Source organism: Eurytemora carolleeae, unplaced genomic scaffold (assembly GCF_000591075.1).
Source record: "Eurytemora carolleeae unplaced genomic scaffold, Eaff_2.0 scaffold953, whole genome shotgun sequence".
NCBI classification, from domain to species: Eukaryota; Metazoa; Arthropoda; class Copepoda; order Calanoida; family Temoridae; genus Eurytemora; species Eurytemora carolleeae.
The window spans coordinates 148,515-173,190 of NW_019396998.1; the positions used below are offsets into that span (position 1 = coordinate 148,515).

The 24,676-nt window shown below is 31.3% G+C and overlaps 1 protein-coding gene across 2 annotated transcripts in view; it reads right to left on the reverse strand.

Moving 5' to 3' along the window:
* LOC111710915 (uncharacterized) overlaps nt 1-24,463 on the reverse strand; it is a 28,273-nt gene extending 3,810 nt beyond the window's left edge. The window contains exons 1-20 of one of the 2 annotated variants that reach the window (XM_023485109.1): nt 24,440-24,463; nt 23,039-23,133; nt 20,130-20,253; nt 18,884-18,950; nt 17,930-18,053; nt 15,841-15,939; nt 13,701-13,842; nt 13,172-13,210; nt 12,490-12,542; nt 11,574-11,647; nt 10,297-10,346; nt 8,878-8,960; nt 8,278-8,321; nt 5,686-5,777; nt 4,567-4,620; nt 4,092-4,166; nt 3,828-3,983; nt 3,181-3,282; nt 1,770-1,819; nt 237-321 (exon numbers count right to left, since the gene is read on the reverse strand). In XM_023485109.1, the coding sequence (XP_023340877.1) occupies nt 237-321; nt 1,770-1,819; nt 3,181-3,282; nt 3,828-3,983; nt 4,092-4,166; nt 4,567-4,620; nt 5,686-5,777; nt 8,278-8,321; nt 8,878-8,960; nt 10,297-10,346; nt 11,574-11,647; nt 12,490-12,542; nt 13,172-13,210; nt 13,701-13,842; nt 15,841-15,939; nt 17,930-18,053; nt 18,884-18,950; nt 20,130-20,253; nt 23,039-23,133; nt 24,440-24,448 (1,617 nt within the window). In that variant the 5' untranslated portion in view covers nt 24,449-24,463. Of the gene's footprint in view, nt 1-236; nt 322-1,769; nt 1,820-3,180; nt 3,283-3,827; nt 3,984-4,091; nt 4,167-4,566; nt 4,621-5,685; nt 5,778-8,277; nt 8,322-8,877; nt 8,961-10,296; nt 10,347-11,573; nt 11,648-12,489; nt 12,543-13,171; nt 13,211-13,700; nt 13,843-15,840; nt 15,940-17,929; nt 18,054-18,883; nt 18,951-19,362; nt 19,393-20,129; nt 20,254-23,038; nt 23,134-24,439 lie in introns of those variants that run through there. The other variant, XM_023485110.1, reaches the window with a different exon arrangement.
* Nucleotides 24,464-24,676: the final 213 nt, after the last annotated feature.

Here is a 24,676-nt window from a genome sequence, read left to right on the forward strand (position 1 = left end):
CCCAGACCTACTCTAAACCTACTGATAATGGAATTCTGCAGAGAGTTTTTTTTTCAATTGAATAATTATGTGAAGCTTCTAAAACCTGTTCCCGCATATTTCATGGCTATTTATTTATTTTTACAAGTAATGAGATATAGGTAAAATAATATAAACCCCATTGAAAAGTTGTCAAGACGACATTTTAAAAATTCCTTCGAAAGCTTTGCAAAGCTTTGGGTTAAAATGTAGTTTACCTGTAAGAAAAAGAAAGTGAAAACTTCAAGAGCCTCAAACGGAAAAGCATACCAGGCACAACGGACAAAGGAATAGCCGACATATCTGGAATAAACCACTTCATGATTTTTTTGATTAATTAAACCTTTTTAATATCAACGATAACGATATGTTATATATAAGACTTGGAACAGTTCCGTTAGCCCATGTTCTAGCCCCAGCGATCATCCCCAATCCAGTCTGCGGCGCCTCAGAATGCCTAACCTTTGGGAAGTTGCCGCTTGGGAAATTGCACATTTGGAAAGTTTCCACTTGGGAAGTCGCTTTGCGAAAATGCCATTTGGAAATTACCTAATACCAATTTAACAAAACGTACATTGACAGATTGAATGGAATATATCTACTAATGTGTCTGACCAGTTAATAATCATAAAATTTTATTTTAAATGATCGTCCTCTGATCGTTCAAGTCAACGCATTTCTTTCGTCAAATTTTTTAATACAAAGTGGAATTGGCACATTTCCCCTCAAATGACACAAAATTCTGAAGGGGGGACCACGCCTTAATATTTGAAGCTATTTTCTTGAGATTTTGCATGAAGATCAGATTAGTGAGTAACTCTAGGAATGCACTTCAAAATGTAAAAAATAAAAAATACAACAACATTGTTCTTGCATTTTTCGCGTTTTTTTTTGAAAAAAATATAGGTTTTCCTGATTTTAGGTACAAATTGGGCCTGTATTATGTTTATTAATATCCTTTCTGTTTTTTTTGATGAATTAGTTTTTTTTATTGATTTTTTCCTTCTTTTGTTTCCCGCCATATTTCCCTCAGAAATTGAATTTGCGGGCCTATCTTTTGAAGATTTTTGAAGATCATAATTGTGATTACCTTTCTGGACTGAAAACAATATGCCAAAAAAAATTTTCCAGGATTTTTTTTCATTAATTTCTTTGATTAAAAAACCGTTATGCATTGAAAATCAATAAAGCAAGACAAAAAATTATTTTGCTGTTAAAATTGCACCAAATGAAAAAAATATTTACCGCCAAAAAAAAAATCAGAAAAAAGTAGGCCCCATCTTTATTTTTCAAAATAATCTTTTTAAGATTTTGCAGTGAAACTTGAATATTGATTTAGGTCTGGAATAAGTTATTGAAAATCATAAAAATCTGAAACTTCCATTTTTGGCAAATTTTTGTATTTTTTAAATCTTATTTTTTTGCCTAATGTCACTTTATTATTGTCGGATATTTCATTTTTGCCTTTTAAAAAGGGACTGAATGAATACTTTCTTAATTTATTGTTTTATTAAGTTTGACGGGGTTAAAATATTCTAGTGTTTTCCTTCATTAAATCCCTTGTCAGCCCAATTTTTTTTTATAATTTTAGCAACCAAAACGAAAACTCTGATAGAAATTTGCGTCTTTTGAGGGGAAATGTGCCCAATCCCCTTTATCTTTATCAACATTTTTTCTCTCTTAATATCATTGTTGATAAAGCAAAGTATAGTAAATAATAATAATAATGATAATAATGAAAAACTGGATACCTGACAGCGTACATAAGAAGTGCAAAAACTATCACTCTATCACATCCAGCCTAAATTGTTTACAATTATAATCGACTTTTTAACAATTTATGGAAAACAAATTTTTGACGCTACGACATCTGCTCTAATTCCATTTGCTCTATGGCCATTTGCTCTAGTTCCATTTGCTCTATTAACCATTTGCTCTATAGCTCATAGGTCACGACGTTTGCTCTATATTTCATCTGCTCTATCCGTCAATTGATCTATGACATAACACGTCATTTCTCTATAAACATTTTTATGACTGTGATGGTCCAATTGCTCTACTCAACATTTGCTCTATGAGTAAACACGTCATTTGTTCTATAAACATATTTTACAAATATCTAATCATATTAAAACTATATTTTTACAATTTTACACTTTACAATTCTTCTTACAGTTTCATTATTCCGCCAACTTTCTGGAGATAGTTTTATCAAAGTTTTAGCCACGGCAGAACAATTCTGCCTTCTATATTCAAGACATCTCCAGTTCTGATAGACACCCTGTTTGTTTAGAGGAGAATAAATATAGTTTTCACCACATATTAGGTTTTTTTACCCCTCTTATTACTGAGCAGTCTCTCTGTCATGATGAACTTTGAAGAACTGATTAAAACTGCAATTTGCGAATTTTCTAAAAGAAATTCCCGCATTTCATAGTCAAGTTACGCTCAGGAATTCCAATAAAAGCTATTCTATAGTGTTTTTTAGGTTATAGAGCAAATGACGTGTTTAGTCATAGAGCAAATGAGGTATAGAGCAGATTTAATATAGAGCAAATGACTTGATAGATCTAATGGAACTAGAGAAAATGGCCATAGAGCAAATGCAAATAAAGCAGATGTCGTAGCGCCAAATGTTTTAATTCAATTTTGAGAGAATCGACGATTAACGGATTAACGGATGAAAACATCATGTTCATTTACTTTATCTCTTCATTTTAAGCATTTTTAGAAGTTGTAATACTTTTTTGCAGTTGCCTGTAAAACATGACATGTTTAGCCAGGCGTTAGAGGATAAACATAAAACGTACAAAACAATAACTGTGTAAAATAATTCATTAAAGAAATACATGACTATTACAATTTTTTATCAAAGAGCAATTTTTGTTTATTTTGTTTTGTAAAGGAATTGAGTCTTTGTCACAAACTCTGATTTTCTAATACCTATATCTGTGCAACCCAATCTCGTAAACCTTAGATATTTCAAACTATGAATTCTGTCAGATCAAATAATCAAGGGTTTCCACCCTCAGATTGCAAAGATATAAGGATTAGAAAATTTGAGTGTGTGGCAAAAAACTCAATTCCTTTCAGATCAATTTTATTCAGCTTTAATTATACATTTAAACATTGTAAACTTTTCATTTTAAAAAGAAAACTCACCTTTTTAACAATGTTATCTGAGTAGTAAAGGAACGGTATAGATACTACAGCTCCAGTAGTGATCGTTAATCCCAGTAGGAATATTGGAGCATGAAGATCCTCCTACAAATATACAGTTAAGCCCATAAAGTTGTGGAATATGGTTTTAGACCAAGAAACATTAAAAATCGGTAATTGTGCAGTATACTCAGACCCATTACACAAAACAAATTGATTTTCAACCTTCTAAACTCTTTGGGCAGTGTGGGATTTTATTGGTTCAAAGATGGGCACTGGACAGGCACTGCATTTCTGAGTTTTGACCTTATAATGTGTAACGGGACTGTCATTGAAATTTTATTTGACCAGCAAAATAATAAGTGGGCATGCCCGATGAACAATGGTACCTTCAACCTTTATCTGATCAATAATTTGGCGGATATCGTTGTTTTTTTTCTATCTTTAATTGTGATTAATTCTAACAATTTCCTCCAATGTTTCTGAGTCACTTTATAAAGAACCCACGATACAAATAATAAATATTCTAAAAGAAGATAATGGTGAATAAAAAATGAGCACCGTGTTGAATTGTAAATGCCACTCTTAAACCGAAGAATTATATGAAATTTACATCATCAGTCCCTTTATCTGCAGTATAAACTGTTCACCTTGAGAAAGACGAAGAGGAAAGTCTCGACGAACCCGTACATCACTCCGCAGACGAACATCATGACCAGGAAGAGAAGAATCTCCGGGTTGGTGAAGATAAACCTGATCCCGATCATGCTGTCCTCGTCCGTAGACAGCTCTAGGTCCATAGTAGTCTAGACAGTAACACTTCTATCTATCTATCTATCTATCTATCTATCTATCTATCTATCTATCTATCTATCTATCTATCTATCTATCTATCTATCTTTGTGTCTATTTACCTTGTATATAGAGATGACTGAGAACGCCAGGAGAATATTGTGAATAATGAAAGGCGCTAAATAATCCGGACTTCCCTAAATATTAAGATTCTAAAATTCAAATATGTCTTTTCTTTTAGAATAGGAGTTCAATACATTTGGACTGCCTTCTTAACTTTTAATGGTCAATGATGAAAATTGTATATTTAAGTAATTTCCAGATTGTTTGCCATCTCAATGTGGTTTCAAATGGAGAAAATTACATTTTCTCCATTTGAAACCACAAAAAGAGATTACAATGAATAGTTATTTGGGCATTTTTGATCCAAAGAATGTTTTCAATTAAAAATAAAATTATGTTGAATAAGAATAGTCACCATACTTATCATAGAAGTACACTTTGACCCCTAGAAGTGTGAATTTGCGGACTGTACAATTCTTGGTGATTTTGCGTACATAAGCTATCTATGTTTATTTATTTATCTATGATACTCACCTCCTTGGCCGAAATATAGTCCATAAGAGCTCCCACAGATGGTGAAATAACAGCCTAAGTACAAATTTAATCAGAATAGTAAACATATGATGTTAACGTTTTTCTTCTGTATAGGAACTGTGCAAATCCATTTGAATCTTTAACTTTGAATCGATGATTCATGAATTGAACCGGCTGTAGGTAGTTCATCGACCTCTCTGCTCGATGAAATACTCAACATCTATACCTAAAGCTTACACCACCAAGTTGCTGGGATTTAAAATAAAATATTGAGGTGAATGAACAATTGCTTTTAGGATATTTTGAAAATGGTTTTAATTGCTCCATTCAGAGCTAAATCTGACCGTAGCTAAGGTTTTAATTGCTCCATTCAGAGCTAAATCTGACCGTAGCAAAGGTTTTAATAGCTCCATTCAGAGCTAAATCTGACCGTAGCTAAGGTCCTGTAAAGAATATGATATGGGTTCTGTAAAGAATCTGACCTGTGCTAAGATTATGTAAAGAATTTAATCTGGGCTAGGGTTCTGTAAAACATCTGACGTGGGCTAGGGTTCTGTAAAGTATCTGACCTGTGGTAGGGTTTTTAAAGATTCTAACCTGCGCTGAGGTTCTGTAAAGAATCTGACCTATGCTAGGTTTCTGTAAAAAATTGAGCTTGTGATAGGGCTCTGTAAATAATCTGATCTGTGCTAAGGTTTTCTAAGGAATCTGACCTGTGCTAAAGTTCTGCATAGAATCTGACCTAAGCTAAGGTTCTGTAAAGAATCTGACCTGAGCTAAGGTTCTGTAAAGAATCTGACCTGAGCTAAGGTTCTGTAAAGAATCTGACCTGAGCTAAGGGTCTGTAAAGAATCTGACCTGAGCTAAGGTTCTGAAAATAATCTGAACTGAGCTAAGGTTCTGTAAAGAATCTGACCTGAGCTAAGATTCTGTAAAGAATCTGACCTGAGCTAAGGTTCTGTATAGAATCTGACCTGAGCTAAGGGTCTGTAAAGAATTTGGCCTGAGCTAAGGTTCTGTAAAGAATCTGACCTGAGCTAAGGTTCTGTGAAGAATCTGACCTGAGCTAAGGTTCTGTAAAGAATCTGACCTGAGCTAAGGTTCTGTAAATAATCTGACCTGAGCTAAGGTTCTGTAAAGAATCTGGCGACCATATGCTCCCTTTTTTCCGTGTTTTTCCTCCAGGTCACACATTCGAATAGTTTGAGCATCTTTAATATATATTTACTCATTCATTTATAGTAATCTTTGTTTGTTAGAGCGTCTGTTTGTATGGTTGTATGTTTGATCATAACTCATTTGCAGATTTTTCTCAAATTTTGATTGCGAACTCAATAGAACCAAGCCAGGGAATGTTGTCTAATTCGTGATTGCCTAGTTCGTAAATGCCTAGTTCGTAAATGCCTAGTTCTTAAATGCCTAGTTCGTGAATGCCTAGTTCGTGAATGCCTAGTTCGTAAATGCCTAGCTTGTAAATGCCTAATTAACGAATGCCTAGTTCGTGAATGCCTAGTTCGTGAATGTTCGTGAATGCCTAGTTCGTGAACGCATAGTTCGTGAATGCCTAGTTTTTAAATGCCTAGTTCGTGAATGCCTAGTTCGTAAATGCCTAGTTCGCAAATGCCTAGTTCGTAAATGTCTAGTTCGTGAATGCCTAGTTTTTAAATGCTAATTTCGTGAATGCCTAGTTCTAGAAATTCCTATTTCGTGAACGCCTAATTCGTGAATGACTAGTTTTTAAATGCCTAGTTCGTGAATGCCTCTTTCGTAAATGCCTAGTTCGAAAATGCCTAGTTCATAAATGCCTAGTTCGGGAATGCCTAGTTCGTGAATGCCTAGTTCGGGAATGTTCATGAATGCCTAGTTCGTGAATGCCAAGTTCGTAAATGCCTAGTTTGCGAATGCCTAGTTCGTGAATGCCTAGTTCGTGAATGCCTAGTTCGTGAATACCTAGTTTTATAGAAATGTTCCCTGATTGTACTTTTTTTCTCTCTTAAATATTTTTATATCTCGTTGTCTAGGCATTAACAAATCTAGGCATTGTGTTCTCTATGCATTATGAACAAGGCATTCAGAAATTTATGCAAAATGTTATTTAGGCATTCAGAAATATAGGCATAATGTTATCTAGACATTCATGAATGTAGGCATAGTGTTATCTTGGTATAACGTTATCTATGCATAGTGTTTTCTAGGTATAACATTATCTAGGCATTACGAACTAGGCATAGAGTGAGCTAGGCACAGTGAACTAGGCATTCACGAACTAGACATTCGCGAACTAAGCATTCGCGAACTAGACATGATGTTCCTGAGCCTTCAATTCTACGTTGAGCGAATTGACGATAGACAGAAAATTTTGTTTTCCAGGCAATGCTGGGTTCCCAATCTAGTTAGCGTTAAAAATGCATGAATGTAACCCTTAGAAATTAAAAAAATATTTTTTGGTCTCTGTTATTATTGAAAAAGAGATTTTAGTTTTTACGCCCCATGTCAAATTTCATTATATTAGCGTTACCCCCGATCTTTTTTTGGTTTGTACTAAGATTCTCAATGTTTTAGCCTTTCAACTCCCCCCTCCCTCTCCCCCTCCCCCTCTCTCCTCCTTTCCTCTTCATATTCTCTATTTTCTTTAACGGCGGGCTTTAAATGAGCATTAATTATTTGATAAATCCATTTATCTAAACCCACATGTTTTTGACAGTTTGCCATATCTCCATCTTCTTCACATTAACTATATCTTTATCAATATCTGATAATCTCTGCCCGGTTAATCTGGATTCAGGGTCCTAGTATATTACCCTGTGGTACCCCCTGATTTTATCTGATCTTAGAAACCTGTTTCAACAATACCCTACTCTAGTCCTATACATGGACATGTAATCATTTTCCTTTTAGATTCCATTCAGATCTAGTATCCTCCCAATCAGATCTAGTATCCTCCCATTCAGATCTAGTATCCTCCCAATCAGATCTAGTATCCTCCCAATCAGATCTAGTATCCTCCCAATCAGATCTAGTATCCTCCCATTTATAGGACTAAATTTACTTAATACACTCCCATACCATAATGTTTTTTACAACTCATCAGATTTCTACATTTCAAGAAATGTTCAAATTATTGGGCACTTTATCATTCACTAGCTTGAGAACCCAGGGTACTCATAGTTACTCCTGCCGTTTTCCCGCGCTTAGTCATAAATTACGATTTTAGCTATTTTTCCCTATACAAGTGAACCCTCTCAACTTAGAATCTCAAAACTAAACTAAAAACATTCCCGTGGGTCTCCCGGGTTCCCATTTAAAATTTGAAATAAATCGGTACAGGAGTTCCTGAGTTATGATCGGACATCCATACAAAAACCAAAAAACAGAGATTACAATTACGCATACAAATACTCATGGATAATGCTCAATTTTAGTTTGGTATTGTTAAAAAGTGCTATATCGGTGAACTGAATATTGTTGCAGAGGCTAGTGAAGCTTAATTAGTTTTTAAAAGATTTAGAATATGTCTAGAATATTTTTTTTAATTGATATGAAAATAAAATGTTTATATTATACAGCTTAAAAATGTCTGAACATTCTCGAAATGAGAAAAGTTCTTTCTAAAAACTTTAAAGCAAAGCGAACCAAATTAATAATGTTATAAATAGCTAATTTTCAATTTCAATGAAAATTAGATTAAATAAAAATAATGTTATAACTAACCTAGCAATGTAAAACAGCAAGCCAGGCACATGGAAGCCAACATCCTTGCAAAAAAATTTTAAATGTTATGATTGAGTTGATAAATATCTGAATCAATTTACAAAATATAAGTTTATTTATAAGGAAAATCTTTGACAAAATGATTTTCGTCTAAATTTCACCAATAGAGAAATTAATTAAGTTAAAAATGAGTGTTTATAATATTTCTGAAAATGACCTAAAATATCGGCTTCAAATTTAATACCACAAGTTCAATTTTAGTTTTGGTTTCTTATTCTTAAATGTAACGATTATATTTAAACCGCTAGATAATTGCAACCAACCAGTGTAAACCTTTTATATAAAAATTTATATAATTCTTAATTTGACCCAACAAAAGTCTCCAACATTAGGTTGCAAAGATATAGGGATTAGAAAATTGGAGTTTGCAAAATTCGCAAGTTAGGGGCTAATATTGTAGTAAATTTGGGAATTGCATAATGCCCCAAAAATTCCGTTTTGTGAAATAATCATTGAATCGGTAATTTTTTTTGAAAAACTATCTTAACGTTTTATTTTTTACTTATTTAGACTTGATTTTAATAAGTTAGATTGTAATACCTGAAAATGAAATAGATCCCGTTTGTAATTAATCTACTTCCCTTGTCCGTAGCCCCGCACTCTTCCACCAGATTGGTTCGAACCTAAATATATACTAGGTTGGTTCGAACCTAAACATAAACTAGGTTGGTTCGAACCTAAACATAAACTAGGTTGCTTCGAACCTAAATATAAACTAGGTTGGCTCAAACCTAAATATAAACTAGGATGGTTCGAACCTAAATATAAACTAGGTTGGTTCGAACCTAAATATAAACTAGCTGTTGGTTCAAACCTAAATATAAACTAGGTTGGTCCGAACCTAAATATAAACTAGGTTGGTTGGAACCTAAATATCAACTAGTTTGGTTCAAACTTAAATATAAACTAGGTTGGTTCGAACCTAAATATAAACTAGGTTGTTTCGAACCTAAATATAAACTAGGTTGAATAGAACTTAAATATAAACTACGTTGGTTTGAACCTAAATATAAACTAGGTTGGTTCGAACCTAAATATAAACTAGGTTGTTTCGAACCTAAATATAAACTAGGTTGGTTCGAACCTAAATATGAACAAGGTTGGTATGAACTAAATATAAACTAGGTTGTTTCGAACTTAAATATAAACTAGGTTGGTTCGAACTTAAATATAAACTAGGTTGGTTGGAAACTAAATATAAGCTAGGTTGTTTCGAACCTGAATATAAACTATGATGGTTCGAACCTAAATATAAACTAGGTTGGTTCGAACCTAAATATAAACTAGGTTTACTCGGAACTAAATATAAACCAGGTTGGTTCGAACTTAAATATAAACTAGGTTGAATAGAACTTAAATATAAACTAGGTTGGTTCGAACTTACATATAAACTAGGTTGGTTCGAACAAAAATATAAACTAGGTTGGTTGGAACCTAAATATAAACTAGGGTGGTTCGAACTTAAATATAAACTAGGTTGGTTCGAATCTAAATATAAACTAGGTTGGTTCGAACCTAAATATAAAGTAGGTTAGTTCGAACCTAAATATAAAGTAGGTTGGTTCGAACCTAAATATTAACTAGGTTGGTTCGAACTACATATAAACTAGGTTGGTTCGAACCTAAATATTTACTAGGTTGGTTCGAACCTAAATATAGAGTAGGTGGGATCGAATTGTGGATTCCAGTAAAATTCAAAAATAGTTGCTCGCAAACTGCGCATTTTAAAAACACTTTCTTTAGTATAAAAATGTTTCTGGCTTACAAGAAAATATGCAAACTGCACTTTTAGCATTTATACAATTTGCGTGAAAATATATATTGTGCACTGTACGTTGTACAATTACTTAAGGTTTGCGCAAAAATTCTCAATTCTGGGCAATGGTTTACGCAAGCTGCTATCAAATTTGCGCAAAATCGCAAAAATCGCAAAAGTTAGAAACGTGGAAAGCCTAGTACCTGACAATCCATTGAACAACTGTTCATTATACCCAGGGGCATCTCATCCTCTTTAAACAATACATTTCATTACTCTTGTACACAATAAAAGGTTTTTAAAGTGTTTTTGTATATAATAATATTTACAATTATTAAACAAAAAGACAAGGAAAAGATTTCAGTTTTAGTTTCAGAAGTTAGAGCCTGCGATTTAAAAATTTCGGCTTGAGCCGTAATTCCTTAAACCCAAGTTTAAGACCCAATCTTCGACATAACTGACTGCAGCTTATGTCACGTGATTGACAGATGCAAGATCTTTGGCTCGACTTTAGGAGTTAGGCCCAATAAAAATAAACCGACCGTGGTTGGTTAAAGTGGAGAATAAGGCTCAAGGTTGAGTGAGTTTCTCATAAAAAAACCGGAATGCATTAATTCCTACCATGAAAATCTGCCGAAAAAATATTAAACCGGTTTTTAAACTTAACTCTGTGGAAAATAAGATGCAGCTTGATTCCGACAGCTCAAGTCGTTAATAGGGCCCAACAACAGCTTAGACTTGAGCCGTATTTTCCCGAATTTTTTAAATCGCGGGCTCATATGTTTTGTGTTGTAAATCTCGTAATCAAGCATTGATTTCCATCTTTTCCTCCTTTAATTCAAAAGTACCGACATTTGATATCGAGATCATGTGTTTAAGATGAACGATCAAGGTACTAATGCAAGGAAAAGGTAATTGCGGTTGTGTATAATCTGCATACATATTGAAACCAGTTCTCTCTGGGCAGAATTTGTAAACAAGATAGGTGCATTAGTGTACGTCTAGTACCCGAGGAGCATTTAATTTTGATAATTTTAATAATTCACATATTAGTTCCCTATGACCAGAATATTTCATAGATTATTTTTGTGAAAATGAATCCCATGTCCGGCTGTGGAATCCGTCTTGTGTTTACTTTTCCGCCCAAAGACAGTACACTGCAGTACAAAAAATGCGTAAACCTCTGAAATAACTTTCCTTGCATTTGTACCTTGTGAACGATAAGCTCCACATCATAAGTTCCATTTTCAGAATTATTTGCTATTTGTCCGTAATTTTTTTTAAATACATAAAGATTGTAGTCGATAAAGATAATTTTTGTTTCTGAATTTAAAAAATTGGCAAACAACCTTTTTTTAAAAACTTTTTCAAACATTTTCTGACGAAAATAAAAAATATCAAATTAAAAGTGTTATATAGTGTTTATATGATATTAAATAGCTGAAAATTGTTAACATTTGTTTAGAATAAGACAATGTTCCTATATTGTTTGTAATACAAGGATCGGAGTCAGTGTAGAATGCAATATCTGCTCTTCCACATTCATAGTTCCCACTAGAATATCATTATTATCATTATCATTATTATCATTATTATTATTGTTATCATTATTATTATTATTATTATTATTATTATTATTAATATTATTATTATTATTATTATTAATATTATTATTAGTATTATTATTATTATTATTATTATTATTATTATTATTATTATTATTATTATTATTATTATTATTATTATTATTATTATTATTATTATTATTATTATTATTATTATTATTATTATTATTATTATTATTATTATTATTATTATTATTATTATTATTATTATTATTATTATTATTATTATTATTATTATTATTATTATTATTATTATTATTATTATTATTATTATTATTATTATTATTATTATTATTATTATTATTATTATTATTATTATTATTATTATTATTATTATTATTATTATTATTATTATTATTATTATTATTATTATTATTATTATTATTATTATTATTATTATTATTATTATTATTATTATTATTATTATTATTATTATTATTATTATTATTATTATTATTATTATTATTATTATTATTATTATTATTATTATTATTATTATTATTATTATTATTATTATTATTATTATTATTATTATTATTATTATTATTATTATTATTATTATTATTATTATTATTATTATTATTATTATTATTATTATTATTATTATTATTATTATTATTATTATTATTATTATTATTATTATTATTATTATTATTATTATTATTATTATTATTATTATTATTATTATTATTATTATTATTATTATTATTATTATTATTATTATTATTATTACTTTTAGAATCTCTATTATTATGATTATTTAGTTTTTACCTGACGTTTGAATTAATTCTGATAAATTCTATTCTGTTTGTTCCTGGCCAAACCTACAGTACACTTTACTCATGTAAAACAATAACAAACTACACAATAACGTGGCTTTGTTAATCTTTTTGTTCTGAGAAAACTGGACGAGAGGGTGATATTACTATTACAGCTTTGTGGCCTCGTAACTCCACTAGTTTTGATTTTACGCCAAAGTGTATTAAATGTTTTGTTTTTAAATCATAAATTCAAAACTTTTTATTCTACTCAAAATCTCTTTGGAAATATTGATAACATGAAAGATTTAAATTTAGCACGAAATTTACAAAGGATAAGACTTGCATTCATGGTTCGTTGTAGGCCCAAACTGGTTTATTTCTGTGCTTTATCATTTAGAAAACCAGCAAAAAACTCAATTAAAAGCAGAAACCAAAAGTCAAGCTTTAAATTGCCCTTTTTTAGAGGTTTTTGCTGTCTTTACAGTCTCATCCTTTGTGGGTAACCCTGAAGTAAATATGTAATTATATATCTTTGTCTATTTATAGAGTATTGTCGCAGAAATAGATTTTTAGAACATCCCTTTGAATTAAATTTTAAATTTTTTTTATTTTCCATTATTATCATGATTGTTTGATTTTTTTCCTTCAAAACAACAAAATGATTTTTAAATGATTTTTACATCAGTATTTTCCTTGCAGTGTTTTCTTCCAATATGATTGCAGATAACATCCTGAATTAAGCAAATTATTAGTGATGTTGATTTCAGTTTTGAATAGGTTTTAATGTTTAATGGATTAAAGGGATTGTGGGCGACATTTAAATTGACTCTCCAGTCAGTATCTCGGATTTACAACAAAAAAGGTTTAGACAAAAATTGGGAATATACAGGTTGTCCCACAAAACATGACAGTAGGTGAATAGTTTAAAATGTCTTCTTCCATGATTTGTTAGGTTGTTTGATACCAAAGATGAAAGAAGAAATACTAAATGGCAGTAATAGTAAAATTGATTTAAAACAAATATATGTTTGAGTAAAAGATTTTTTTAATGAAATAAACTGCAAAAAGTCTTAAATAAATAAAAAAAAGACATTGAAAACTATTCACCAACTGCCATGTTTCGTGGGACACCCTGTATCTGAAAAAAATTTGAATTATAAAATGTAATGGATCCAGGAGAAAGATACTACAAGACTTTCATCAAAATTCCTAGATAATCACCTCGATAGTCATGGATAGTCCGAGGAACTTGTACTCCTCCAGAGTTTTCTCAATATCATATTTAGAGTTGGTGCAATTATAGTTACAATGGTTTAGTTCAAAATAGATTGGAATAGGATCTTCATCTTCTTCTTCAGGGTTCCTTAACATCAGGGTTAAAGGGACTGTACACGTAATTTTAAGTGACAATCTGCAGTCCCTTCTGTATGCCGAGTCCATTAGCGCCTGATCCAATCAGGGTTAAACCATGTGTTTGTTGTCTATTCTGAACCAATAGAAATAGTATGGGGGTAACATCTATCTTTCTATCTATTTCATAATCCAATCAGAGTTATGAATCGGCGCTATCAGTAAATGGAAATATTTACTTCTACTGAAACTATAGTAAATGCAAAGAAGGCAATTCCCGATTTACAGTGGTACCCTGAAAAGCTCTGTCCGGTCATGTTCAAGAGGTATTCAGTTTCTTCTATTTAAAATGAAACGCGTTTTTGGCGATAATTCAACAACTGTTTGTTTTATACTTTTTCATTAAAAACGTGTGTGCCGACAAAAAATTACAAAAAAATAGGCTAAAAATTTATGTTTAATAGGTCAAATTGAAATCGAAAGTCACAGCTTTCTAGAATATTGACAGAACCGTTTAATCCACGTGCATTGATATCTTCAAATGTAAGGTCATTTAAAATCACGCTTACAGTCCCTTTAAGAGAGTATATATATTACTAATCATTTTCACTTTATGCTTTAAGCAATTAACACTTAGAATGTGCCATTTAAAGTTAACGCTTAACACTTATACAAGTTAACACTCAGAACTTAATTGTTAACAATTAACTATTGAAAATTTACGCTTAGCGACTATTGAAACTTCTTAAAGTTAGAGACATGTTGCGCGCTTAAAACACGAATTTAACAATTAACCTTTGATGGAAGATTGTTAAGGCTAATAATGCTTAACATTTAACCCATAACTTATAACCCTTACCAATTAATATCTTAATGCTTAGTACTTAATGAGCTTAATGCTTAATGTCAATGCTTATTGCTGAATTCGATAAGCACTTAACACTTATTACTTAACCCTATCTCTGCTGGGGTCATAGAGAATAGAATATATAGAGAGGAATTTACTAGAAAAAAGTGTAAAACGGCCATTTTGTTGTACTGTTTCCATACTGCAGGTGTACTTCACATATTTATGCAATATAACCTGTTGGGCCCTGGAATATCATTTTATAGAAAATCTAAAACCCCCCCCCCCGGCAGGAATAGGGTTAATGCTACAGACTAGATATACACAGACAGCTCATAAGCTCTCTCAACCTAGGCTAAGCAGGCCTGTAGTTGTACCGGCACGACATGCTACATTTCACGAAAGGTTTTTCGACTGCCATCAAACGGCCATTTGTTACATATAATACCCATTCAGGGGTTAAGTTTTACAATTTTTTAAAGAATTACTCCAACTTTTAACAAAAAACATAAGATTTATGGATTTAGTAAATTTTAAAGGTTTTGTATTTCGTATCCAGTAAGAATCCATACTCTAGTTGTACACAATGGAACCTACTGTGGAAAATATCGCATATGGTGAATATAAAGAAACTAAATGAAATAATATTTCATAACAAAAATATTGCTTTCCACAAAACTGCCTAACCCCATTCGTGAAACCCGGGTTCCAAAACTGCAGTTTTTATAATAATACCCTGTTTTCAGTTTTGGGCTCAGAGCCCAAAACTCAAGACAGAGTATCGTTAAAAAGCCAGTTTTATAACCTGGGTTTCAAGAATGGGGTTAGGCAGTTTTGTAGATATCAATATTTTCTTTATGAAATCCTATATTATTTAGTTTCTTCATATTCTCCTTTTTTTCGAATCTCTTAAATTTAAATCTTCTTACATGATAAGACCTCGAAATGGAAACTCGGGAGTTTCATTCAACAATACTCGTTTACATTTCGGGCTCTGTACTTTGAAGGAGATGTATGTACAATTGTACAGGTTATGTACATTGAAGGAGATGTGTGTACAATTGTACAGGTTATGTACATTGAAGGAGATGTATGTACAATTGTACAGGTTATGTACATTGAAGGAGATGTATGTACAATTGTACAGGTTATTTATTCATTTACCTGATATGCGTACAACCATTCCCCTTTCCTGCACATTTAGCCCAGGTTAGGTTTACGTTTCTTCCAACCATACTCAGGGTAGTGTTTGGATAATGAACCCTGAAATATGGTTTATATATATTCAATCCAACCATACTCAGGGTAGTGCTTGGATAATGAACCCTGAAATATGATTTATATATTCCATCCAACCATACTCAGGGTAGTGTTTGGATAATGAACCCTGAAATATGGTTTATATATTCCATCCAACCATACTCAGGGTAGTGTTTGGATGATGAACCCTGAAATATGGTTTATATATATTCCATCCAACCATACTCAGGGTAGTGTTTGGATGATGAACCCTGAAATATGATTTATATATTCCGTCCAACCATACTCAGGGTAGTGTTTGGATAATGAACCCTGAAATATGTTTTATGTATTCCATCCAACCATACTCAGGGTAGTGTTTAGATAATGAACCCTGAAATATGGTTTATGTATTCCATCCAACCATACTCAGAGTAGTGTTTGGATGATGAACCCTGAAATATGGTTTATATATATTCCATCCAACTATACTAGGGTAGTGTTTGGATAATGAACCCTGAAATATGGTTTATATATATATTCCATCCAACCATACTCAGGGTAGTGTTTGGATAATGAACCCTGAAATATGGTTTATATATTCCATCCAACCATACTCAGGGTAGTGTTTGGATGATGAACCCTGAAATAATTATTAAATATAATCAAATTCTAATAAACCTGAATATCATATTTCAACTAAAATTAGAACCATTTTGTTCTTCTGTTGTACCTATTAATAACCCTCGGATAATATAAAAAAGTTTTGGAAAAATATCAGCGTTATTTTTTAAAGGGCAGCGCAATTCATTTTTCATTTTCATCAAAATATGTTAATATATGTCTAATCAATGTTTGAAGGCAGATATTTTGATGTACACTGTACAGGGTTATTTACAAAGAATGAGACACAAGAGACGACCCTACGAATTTCTTCAAACTTTACCCTTACACTCTCATGGTTTCATGTAACTTAAAAATTAATTTTCTATTTTCAAAATTATTCTATAAAGTTGTAAACAGTCAAAATTTTAGCCAGAAGACTACATTTGACCTTAATATCGTTAAATTTAAAGCGATTTTTTGTCGTCCTGAAAGTCTCATCTTTTGTGGGTAACCCTGTGTTTGAAAACATTTTTCCCTGGCACACCTAGTGAATTGATCTTTACAAAAAAATGTAAAGCTCATAATAAATTCAAAAGTTAGACGAAAATAATTGGATATTTTTTGGTATTAGAGAAAATGTTAGTAATGGTGGAACAAGTTAATTTGAACTTTTTTATCATTAAAGTGGCAAATGCTCCCACCCTTAAAGAGACTGTATGTCTTATTTCAAGTGAACCTCAAAGCAAAGATGGCAATGCCCGATTTACAGCGGTATCGTTGAAACTTTAATCTGATCAAAATGTGGAAGATATCTTCGTTTTCTTCTGACGCAAAATGTGTTTATTTCTGGGAGTTATTCCATTGATTCTTATAATAAAGAAAGGCGAAAGTTACTTTGGTGGAAAAATGGAAATACTTGATATACTTAATATAGTTGATATACTTAATATAGTTGATATACTTAATATAGTTGATATACTTGATATACTTAATATAGTTGATGTACTTGATATACTTAATATTCATGATTGATATACTTGATATACTTGATATACTTAATATAGTTGATATACTTGATATACTTAATATACATGATATACTTGATATACTTGATATACTAGATATACTTGATATACTTGATATACTTGATATACTTGATATACTTGATATACTTGATATACTTGATATACTTGATATACTTGATATACTTGATATACTTAATCAGGCAAAACTTTCAATGGTACAGTTGTAAATCAGGCATTTCCATCTTTGCATAGATAATGGAGGGTCATTTTGAATTACGCTTACAGTCCCTTTAAAGGCCCATGTTTGGCGAAAAATGAAAGGGGAGTTATGCTGAATCCTCACTTTTTTCTGATCTGATCGAGTCCTTTACTATTTGACCTACCTATGAAGGTTGGTGGGAACAGCTAAGAGAAGAGTATGGAATACTGCACAGCCGACAATATTTAGGAGAAGAACCCGCATATAATTCCCTAACTTGTCAGCAAAGAACCCAACAATCGGGGGACCTACAGGAATGGAGTTGAGATAAAGTTAAAAAGATGACAATTTTATTCTTAGCACGTATAGAAATAAAAAAATTGCTTTTATTCAACAAAAAATTCAATCATTTTGTCAGTCATCCAACTTTTATTGACAAATCAGAGGGTTTTGTTGCTTATTTGGCAGCCATCCAACATTTTAATGAAAGATTTAATAAAAATTTTAATTTTCGAGTGTACTTGCTATATCTTTAGAAACTAATATTGCAAACCATTGTTTTTTTTTTGATTTTTAAATTCATAGTTTGAAGTACGACATCAATTTGCAAAGAAAAAGGAAAACAAAATTAGAATTATTGGCGAACGTTCTTTTTCTATTAAAAAATTTAAAGACCTCGACCGACATTATGGGTTGAATATTTGATTATCCAACTTTTTGAAGTGATTTATTTGCTATAATGTTTTAAAAGAAATTATAGTTTAAAAAAAATTTAATTTAAAAAAATAAATTCTAATTTGTTTCGCCTATGTTACCCATGGCTTCCCTCAAAATATCTTAGCCGTTGGGCCAGTTATGCTAACATATAAAATACAAAGGAAATGAGTCTTTGTCACAAACTTAAATTTTCCAATCCCTATATCTTTGCAACCTGATGTTGTAAGCCTGTGATATTTAATACTTAGATTACTTGATATATCAGAATTCATAGTTTCAGATATCTAAGGTTTACGACATAGGTTTGCAAAGATATACGAATTAAAAATCATAGTTTGTTAAAAAGACTCAATTCCTTTAAAAATGAATATATATATATATATATATATATGAGCGAAGAGCTTCATTATAAATGTTTTACCTATGAAAACTGAGAACGGTAGAATAGCATACATAAGAGCGATATCCACATCGTTTATTCCTATATCCTAAACATAAGAAATATCCAGATCATTCATATACTCTAAACATAGAAGATATATCCACATCATGTATTCCTATATATTCTAAACATAGAAGATATACCCACATCATATATTCATATATTCAAAACATAGAAGATATATCCACATCATATATTCCTATATCCTAAACATAGAAGAAATATCCACATCATATATTCTTATATTCTAAGCATAGAAGATATCCCCACATCATATATTCATATATTATAAACATAAAAATTATATCCACATCATATATTCTTATATCCTAAACATAAAAGATATATCCACATCATATATTCCTATATTCTAAAAATAGAAGATATATGCACATACATATGATATGGTTAGATAATTAGTTCTACCTTCATGTGTATAGTTAGATAATTAGTTCTACCTTCATGTGTATGGTAAGATAATTAGTTCTACCTTCATGTGTATGGTAAGATAATTAGTTCTACCTTCATGTGTATGGTAAGATAATTAGTTCTACCTTCATGTGCATGGTAAGATAATTAGTTCTATCTTCATGTGCATGGTAAGATAATTAGTTCTAACTTCATGTGTATGGTAAGATAATTAGTTCTACCTTCATGTGAATGGTAAGATAATTAGTTCTACCTTCATGTGTATGGTAAGATAATTAGTTCTACCTTCATGTGTATAGTTAGATAATTAGTTCTACCTTCATGTGCATGGTAAGATAATTAGTTCTACCTTCATGTGCGTGGTAAGATAATTAGTTCTACCTTCATGTGTATAGTTAGATAATTAGTTCTACCTTCATGTGTATGGTAAGATAATTAGTTCTACCTTCATGTGTATGGTAAGATAATTAATTCTACCTTCATGTGTATGGTAAGATAATTAGTTCTACCTTCATGTGTATGGTAAGATAACTAGTTCTACCTCCATGTGTATAGTTAGATAATTAGTTCTACCTTCATGTGTATTGTTAGATAATTAGTTCTACCTTCATGTGTATAGTTAGATAATTAGTTTTACCTTCATGTGAATGGTAAGATAATTAGTTCTACCTTCATTTGCATGGTAAGATAATAGTTCTACCTTCATGTGTATGGTAAGATAATTAGTTCTACCTTCATGTGTATAGTTAGATAATTAGTTCTACCTTCATGTGAATGGTAAGATAATTAGTTCTACCTTCATGTGTATGGTAAGATAAGGCTGAAGGGCGAAGGTTGCTCCGTTGAAGAGGAAGAGGGTAACCTTCAAGGGCAGGAGGTTCATGTTCGGCCTCATGATGGAGGGCAGGACGGTCCCTCGTCTACAATACAATATCTTTACAATTATCTGGCAGTAACGTACAAGGACATAGATCCAGCCAGCTTATATACAATATGTCGGCAGTATTTTACAGTGTACAGTCATTTGGCAGTACTGTACAAGGACTTTAGATTTAGCCAGTTTATGTACAATAAACCGGAAGAACTTTATAATAAGTCAGCAGTACTTTGTATACAATGGTACAATTAGGATATTAGGAAGATTAAGCCATTTTAAAGGGAGTGACCGGCTATGTAAGATAGTTGAACTGAGTATGTAGTGTGGAAAACTTCTTTCGGATTCATATGAGACATATTAAACTTCTTAAAGATCTGTAAATCCTGAGTTTGAGCGCAAATTCGACGTTCAAAACTCCTACTTTGGGGGTGGATCCTTTTTCAGAATTAGTTTTTTTAAACTAATAAATAACGACGACAATACAATGTAAAAAAGTTCTACAATAAACTACAAACGTCATGTATAGGAACATGTTGAGAAAATAAAAATTAAATTTATCATCGAAATTAAGTAATCTTGTTCAATTATTAGTTTCTATTTTCTTATTATTCTGGTTTCTCATTATTCACAAAGATTGTCTGCAGATTTTCTAGAATTATTATGGCAAAGACGACATTTGAAGAATTTGAAAAAATCTGCGAATAAATTCAAAGAAAATAAGAAATTCAATATAATGAAAACGAAATAATTGATTTTAGCATTGATTTATTGACAAATTTCTTTTGTGAAATATGTTCCTAACCATATACTGTATAATTTTTACTTGATTTTTCGTTGTCGTTATTTAATAATTAAAAAAAAAACTGATTGATATACTGAATGGTATACACTTTACAATATAGTATGGTTGAAGGTATACTGGTATACTGAATGGTATATACAGTATACAGTATAGTATGGTTAAAGGTTTACTGGTAAACTGAATGGTATATTCACTTTACAATATAGTATGGTTGAAGGTATACTGGCATACTGAATGGTATATACAGTATACAGTATAGTATGGTTAAAGGTTTACTGGTATACTGAATGGTATATACACTTTACAATATAGTATGGTGAAAGGTTTACTGGTATACTGAATGATATACACTTTACAGTATAGTATGGTTGAAGGTATAATGGTATACTGAATGGTATATACAGTATACAGTATAGTATGGTTAAAGGTATACTGGTATACTGAATGGTATATACAGTATACAGTATAGTATGGTTAAAGGTTTACTGGTATACTGAATGGTATTTACACTTTACAGTCCTGAATGGTATATACAGTATACAGTAGAGTATGGTTAAAGGTTTACTGGTATACTGAATGGTATACACTATACAGTATAGTATGGTTAAAAGTTTACTGGTATACTGAATGGTATACACTTTACAGTATAGTATGGTTAAAGGTATACTGGTATACTGAATGGTATACAGTATACAGTATAGTATGGTTAAAGGTATGCTGGTATACTGAATGGGATACACACTAATACTTTACAGTAAAGTATGTTATAAAGTTATCAAGTATTCTGAATTTTAATTGTATAAACACTATACAGTGGAGTATGGTTTGACAGGATCGACTGAAGTTGTATCTAAGCTAAAATACCAGTTGAAAAATATATAAAGGGCTTGAGGCGTTCAGAAATACTTTTTGAACCCCAAAGTACATTTTAAAAAATTAAAAATTCTAAAATTCAAATAAAAAATTCCGTTTTTGAAATATTTGCCAAATTTTAAAAAAAGTTCTTCTATCTATCCCTGAATTTTTATCTCTGAAAGAATCTGACAATATATTTATCGTCTCGGGCTGAAAGTTTAGGAAAGGATATGCAGAGCCAGTTTAGGGAGAAATGCAATGCCAAAATATCTAAGATAAAATTGTATTCAATGTTTTAATCAAATGTATGTACAATGAATAATTTTCGGAAATCCTATGAAAAAGTGTCAAATCATAAATATCATAAAGGAACTGTAGACGTCATTTTAGGTGACCCTCTATATAAAGAGTGACATGTCGGATTCACAGCGGTACTCCACTCTTTCCTAACTTCTTGTTTCACAATTGATAACAAACTATTTTTAGGTAGAAAATCAAAAATATCTTTTTATCTTTGATCAGACAAAGCTTGCGAATCTGGTATACCACTCTTTAATTGAAATTTAACACTGTAACAAAAATAAGGTGAAAGGATGACATTTTTAATAAGAATTTTAAATATTAAGACAAACACAAGGAAAAGCGGGAGAAGCGCCGCAAATTTCCAGCTACAGGAAGTCCCAATAAACATGAGCAATGAGAGACGACATGAATATCGTCTTCCGATACTACATTAAATGCGTCAAAAAAAGAATCAAAGTTTAATGAGCTTTCCAAAATGTGGTCTACCTTCTTTATAAATGACGGAGATATTAAGCATTTGATCAATTTTGTTGATTTTTAATAAACTGGAATCTGGACAAATTCCCTAATATCTCATTCAATTTTGATGGTATAAACAATTGGTAGACCATGAATTTTTGGGATCCAGAGACTGGTAGTTTTTGATGTTAAATGTTTTAACTGTGATATTACAAAATTATGTTCACAAATTAATAACGCAAGGAACAAAGACGATATAGAAGTTGTCATTTTATTCCCATGTTTATTGGGACACCCTGCATGATATTTTTATGTTTATTGGGACAATCTGTATGATATGTTTATGTTTATTGGGACACCCTGTATGATATGTTTATGTTTATTGGGACACCCTGTATGATATGTTTACCTAATGGCATCTGGATTAACCCGGGGCGAAGCATCCCTCTGAGATTTCGCCTTTTTCCCGCCAGAGGACTCTGTAGACTCCATTGTAAGATTTTTCTAAAAAGTAACAAATCAAGATAAAAATCTGAAACAGGTGTCAATTACGTACACAATTGCACTATGGACAGTATTTGACTACCAATTTAAAATATTCCACACATTTGAGATTAAAAATAAAAATTGTTGTAAAATTTCCAATAAAAAAAGTTTGTGAATTTTATTCATTGAATTATTGAAAAACTAAAGCTTTTAAAGAGACTAATATCAGCGTTTAAAAAAATTAAAGGGCTTGTATGTCTGAAAATAATATAAGCGTATTGTGAGCATCGCCTCACTGTACATAGTTCAAGTTATGTTGTACATAGGACAGTTAATATAGTACCCGGAGTTAAACCCAAGCTTGGGTTTATTGATCCATTAGTAAATCTAAAAATTGGACCAAGCCATGTCCTTTAATTTTTGGCGAAAGCTCCCTTTAAGACTGGGGTCGTTCAATATTTGTGCGATCCTTCGTTATTTATTAGAAAAATAAACGAAACAACAGGTTCATCGAGCACAGGGTTACCCACAAAGGATAAAACTTCAGAGACGACTGTACATAATTTAATCTGTCTATCTGCAACTTTAAACTGGTTTAGTTTAGTTTAGTTTAGTTTAGTTTAGTTTAGTTTAGTTTAGTTTAGTTTAGTTTAGTTTAATTATCAAGGTTTCCTTTCGTTAATGAAATTGATGACCTGTAACAAAATTGATTTAGAGAAGTTAACGTTAGTTATTGAAAATATTTGTTAACTGCCTTCACCGTTAACGGTTGGTAAGATCAACTTCGTTATAATAATGGACTTGAGCATAGATTATATCGATAACAATTCAGATAGAACACTTAATGTCGTCTGGTTTAAGATTTAGGGGGTTTTCGTTCACAATAACCCTCTCTGTCTTGTAATTTAACGCGGCATGCGCGTAACTCCTTTGGGCTTCTGCATCGGGATTATTGTGAACGCAAAACCCCTAAATTTTTAAAAGACAATATCTACAGTTCTATCTGTGTTGTTATTAATCTATGATCTTGAGGTTTAACTTAAAATACTTTAATATATAAGACATACATTAATTTGTTCATGATTTTCATGCAATTTTAATGGTCAAAATTAACCAAAAATGTCCTTTTTTCGTCAATTTTCGGTGCATTTTGTGCGCAAACGATTAGATAATTAACGTTTTTCCATTTGTTAATAAAATTTCCCATTGACTTTCAAATACTGTTGTTAATGTTATAACGGCATGTCGTTGCCCAGCCTTATTTTTGTGTATTGTCAAATTGATGGAAAAGCATTACATGTTGTTCACGATAATAACCACTTACTTTAAACATTTTTTAACAAACTGTTAAACAGAGTTATAGGAATCCACTTATTGAGTGACGGAACATTATACAGGGAGAACCAGAAAACGGTGGAATAGTATGAGGATACGAAAGCAATTGTTAATTGAATTTGATGTTCTTAAAAACCATATAGCTTCACTTTTTTACTTATTAAACCACTTTGAAACTGTGAAACTGTTCTGTTTACACTGCAAAATTGCTGAATCAATAACATGA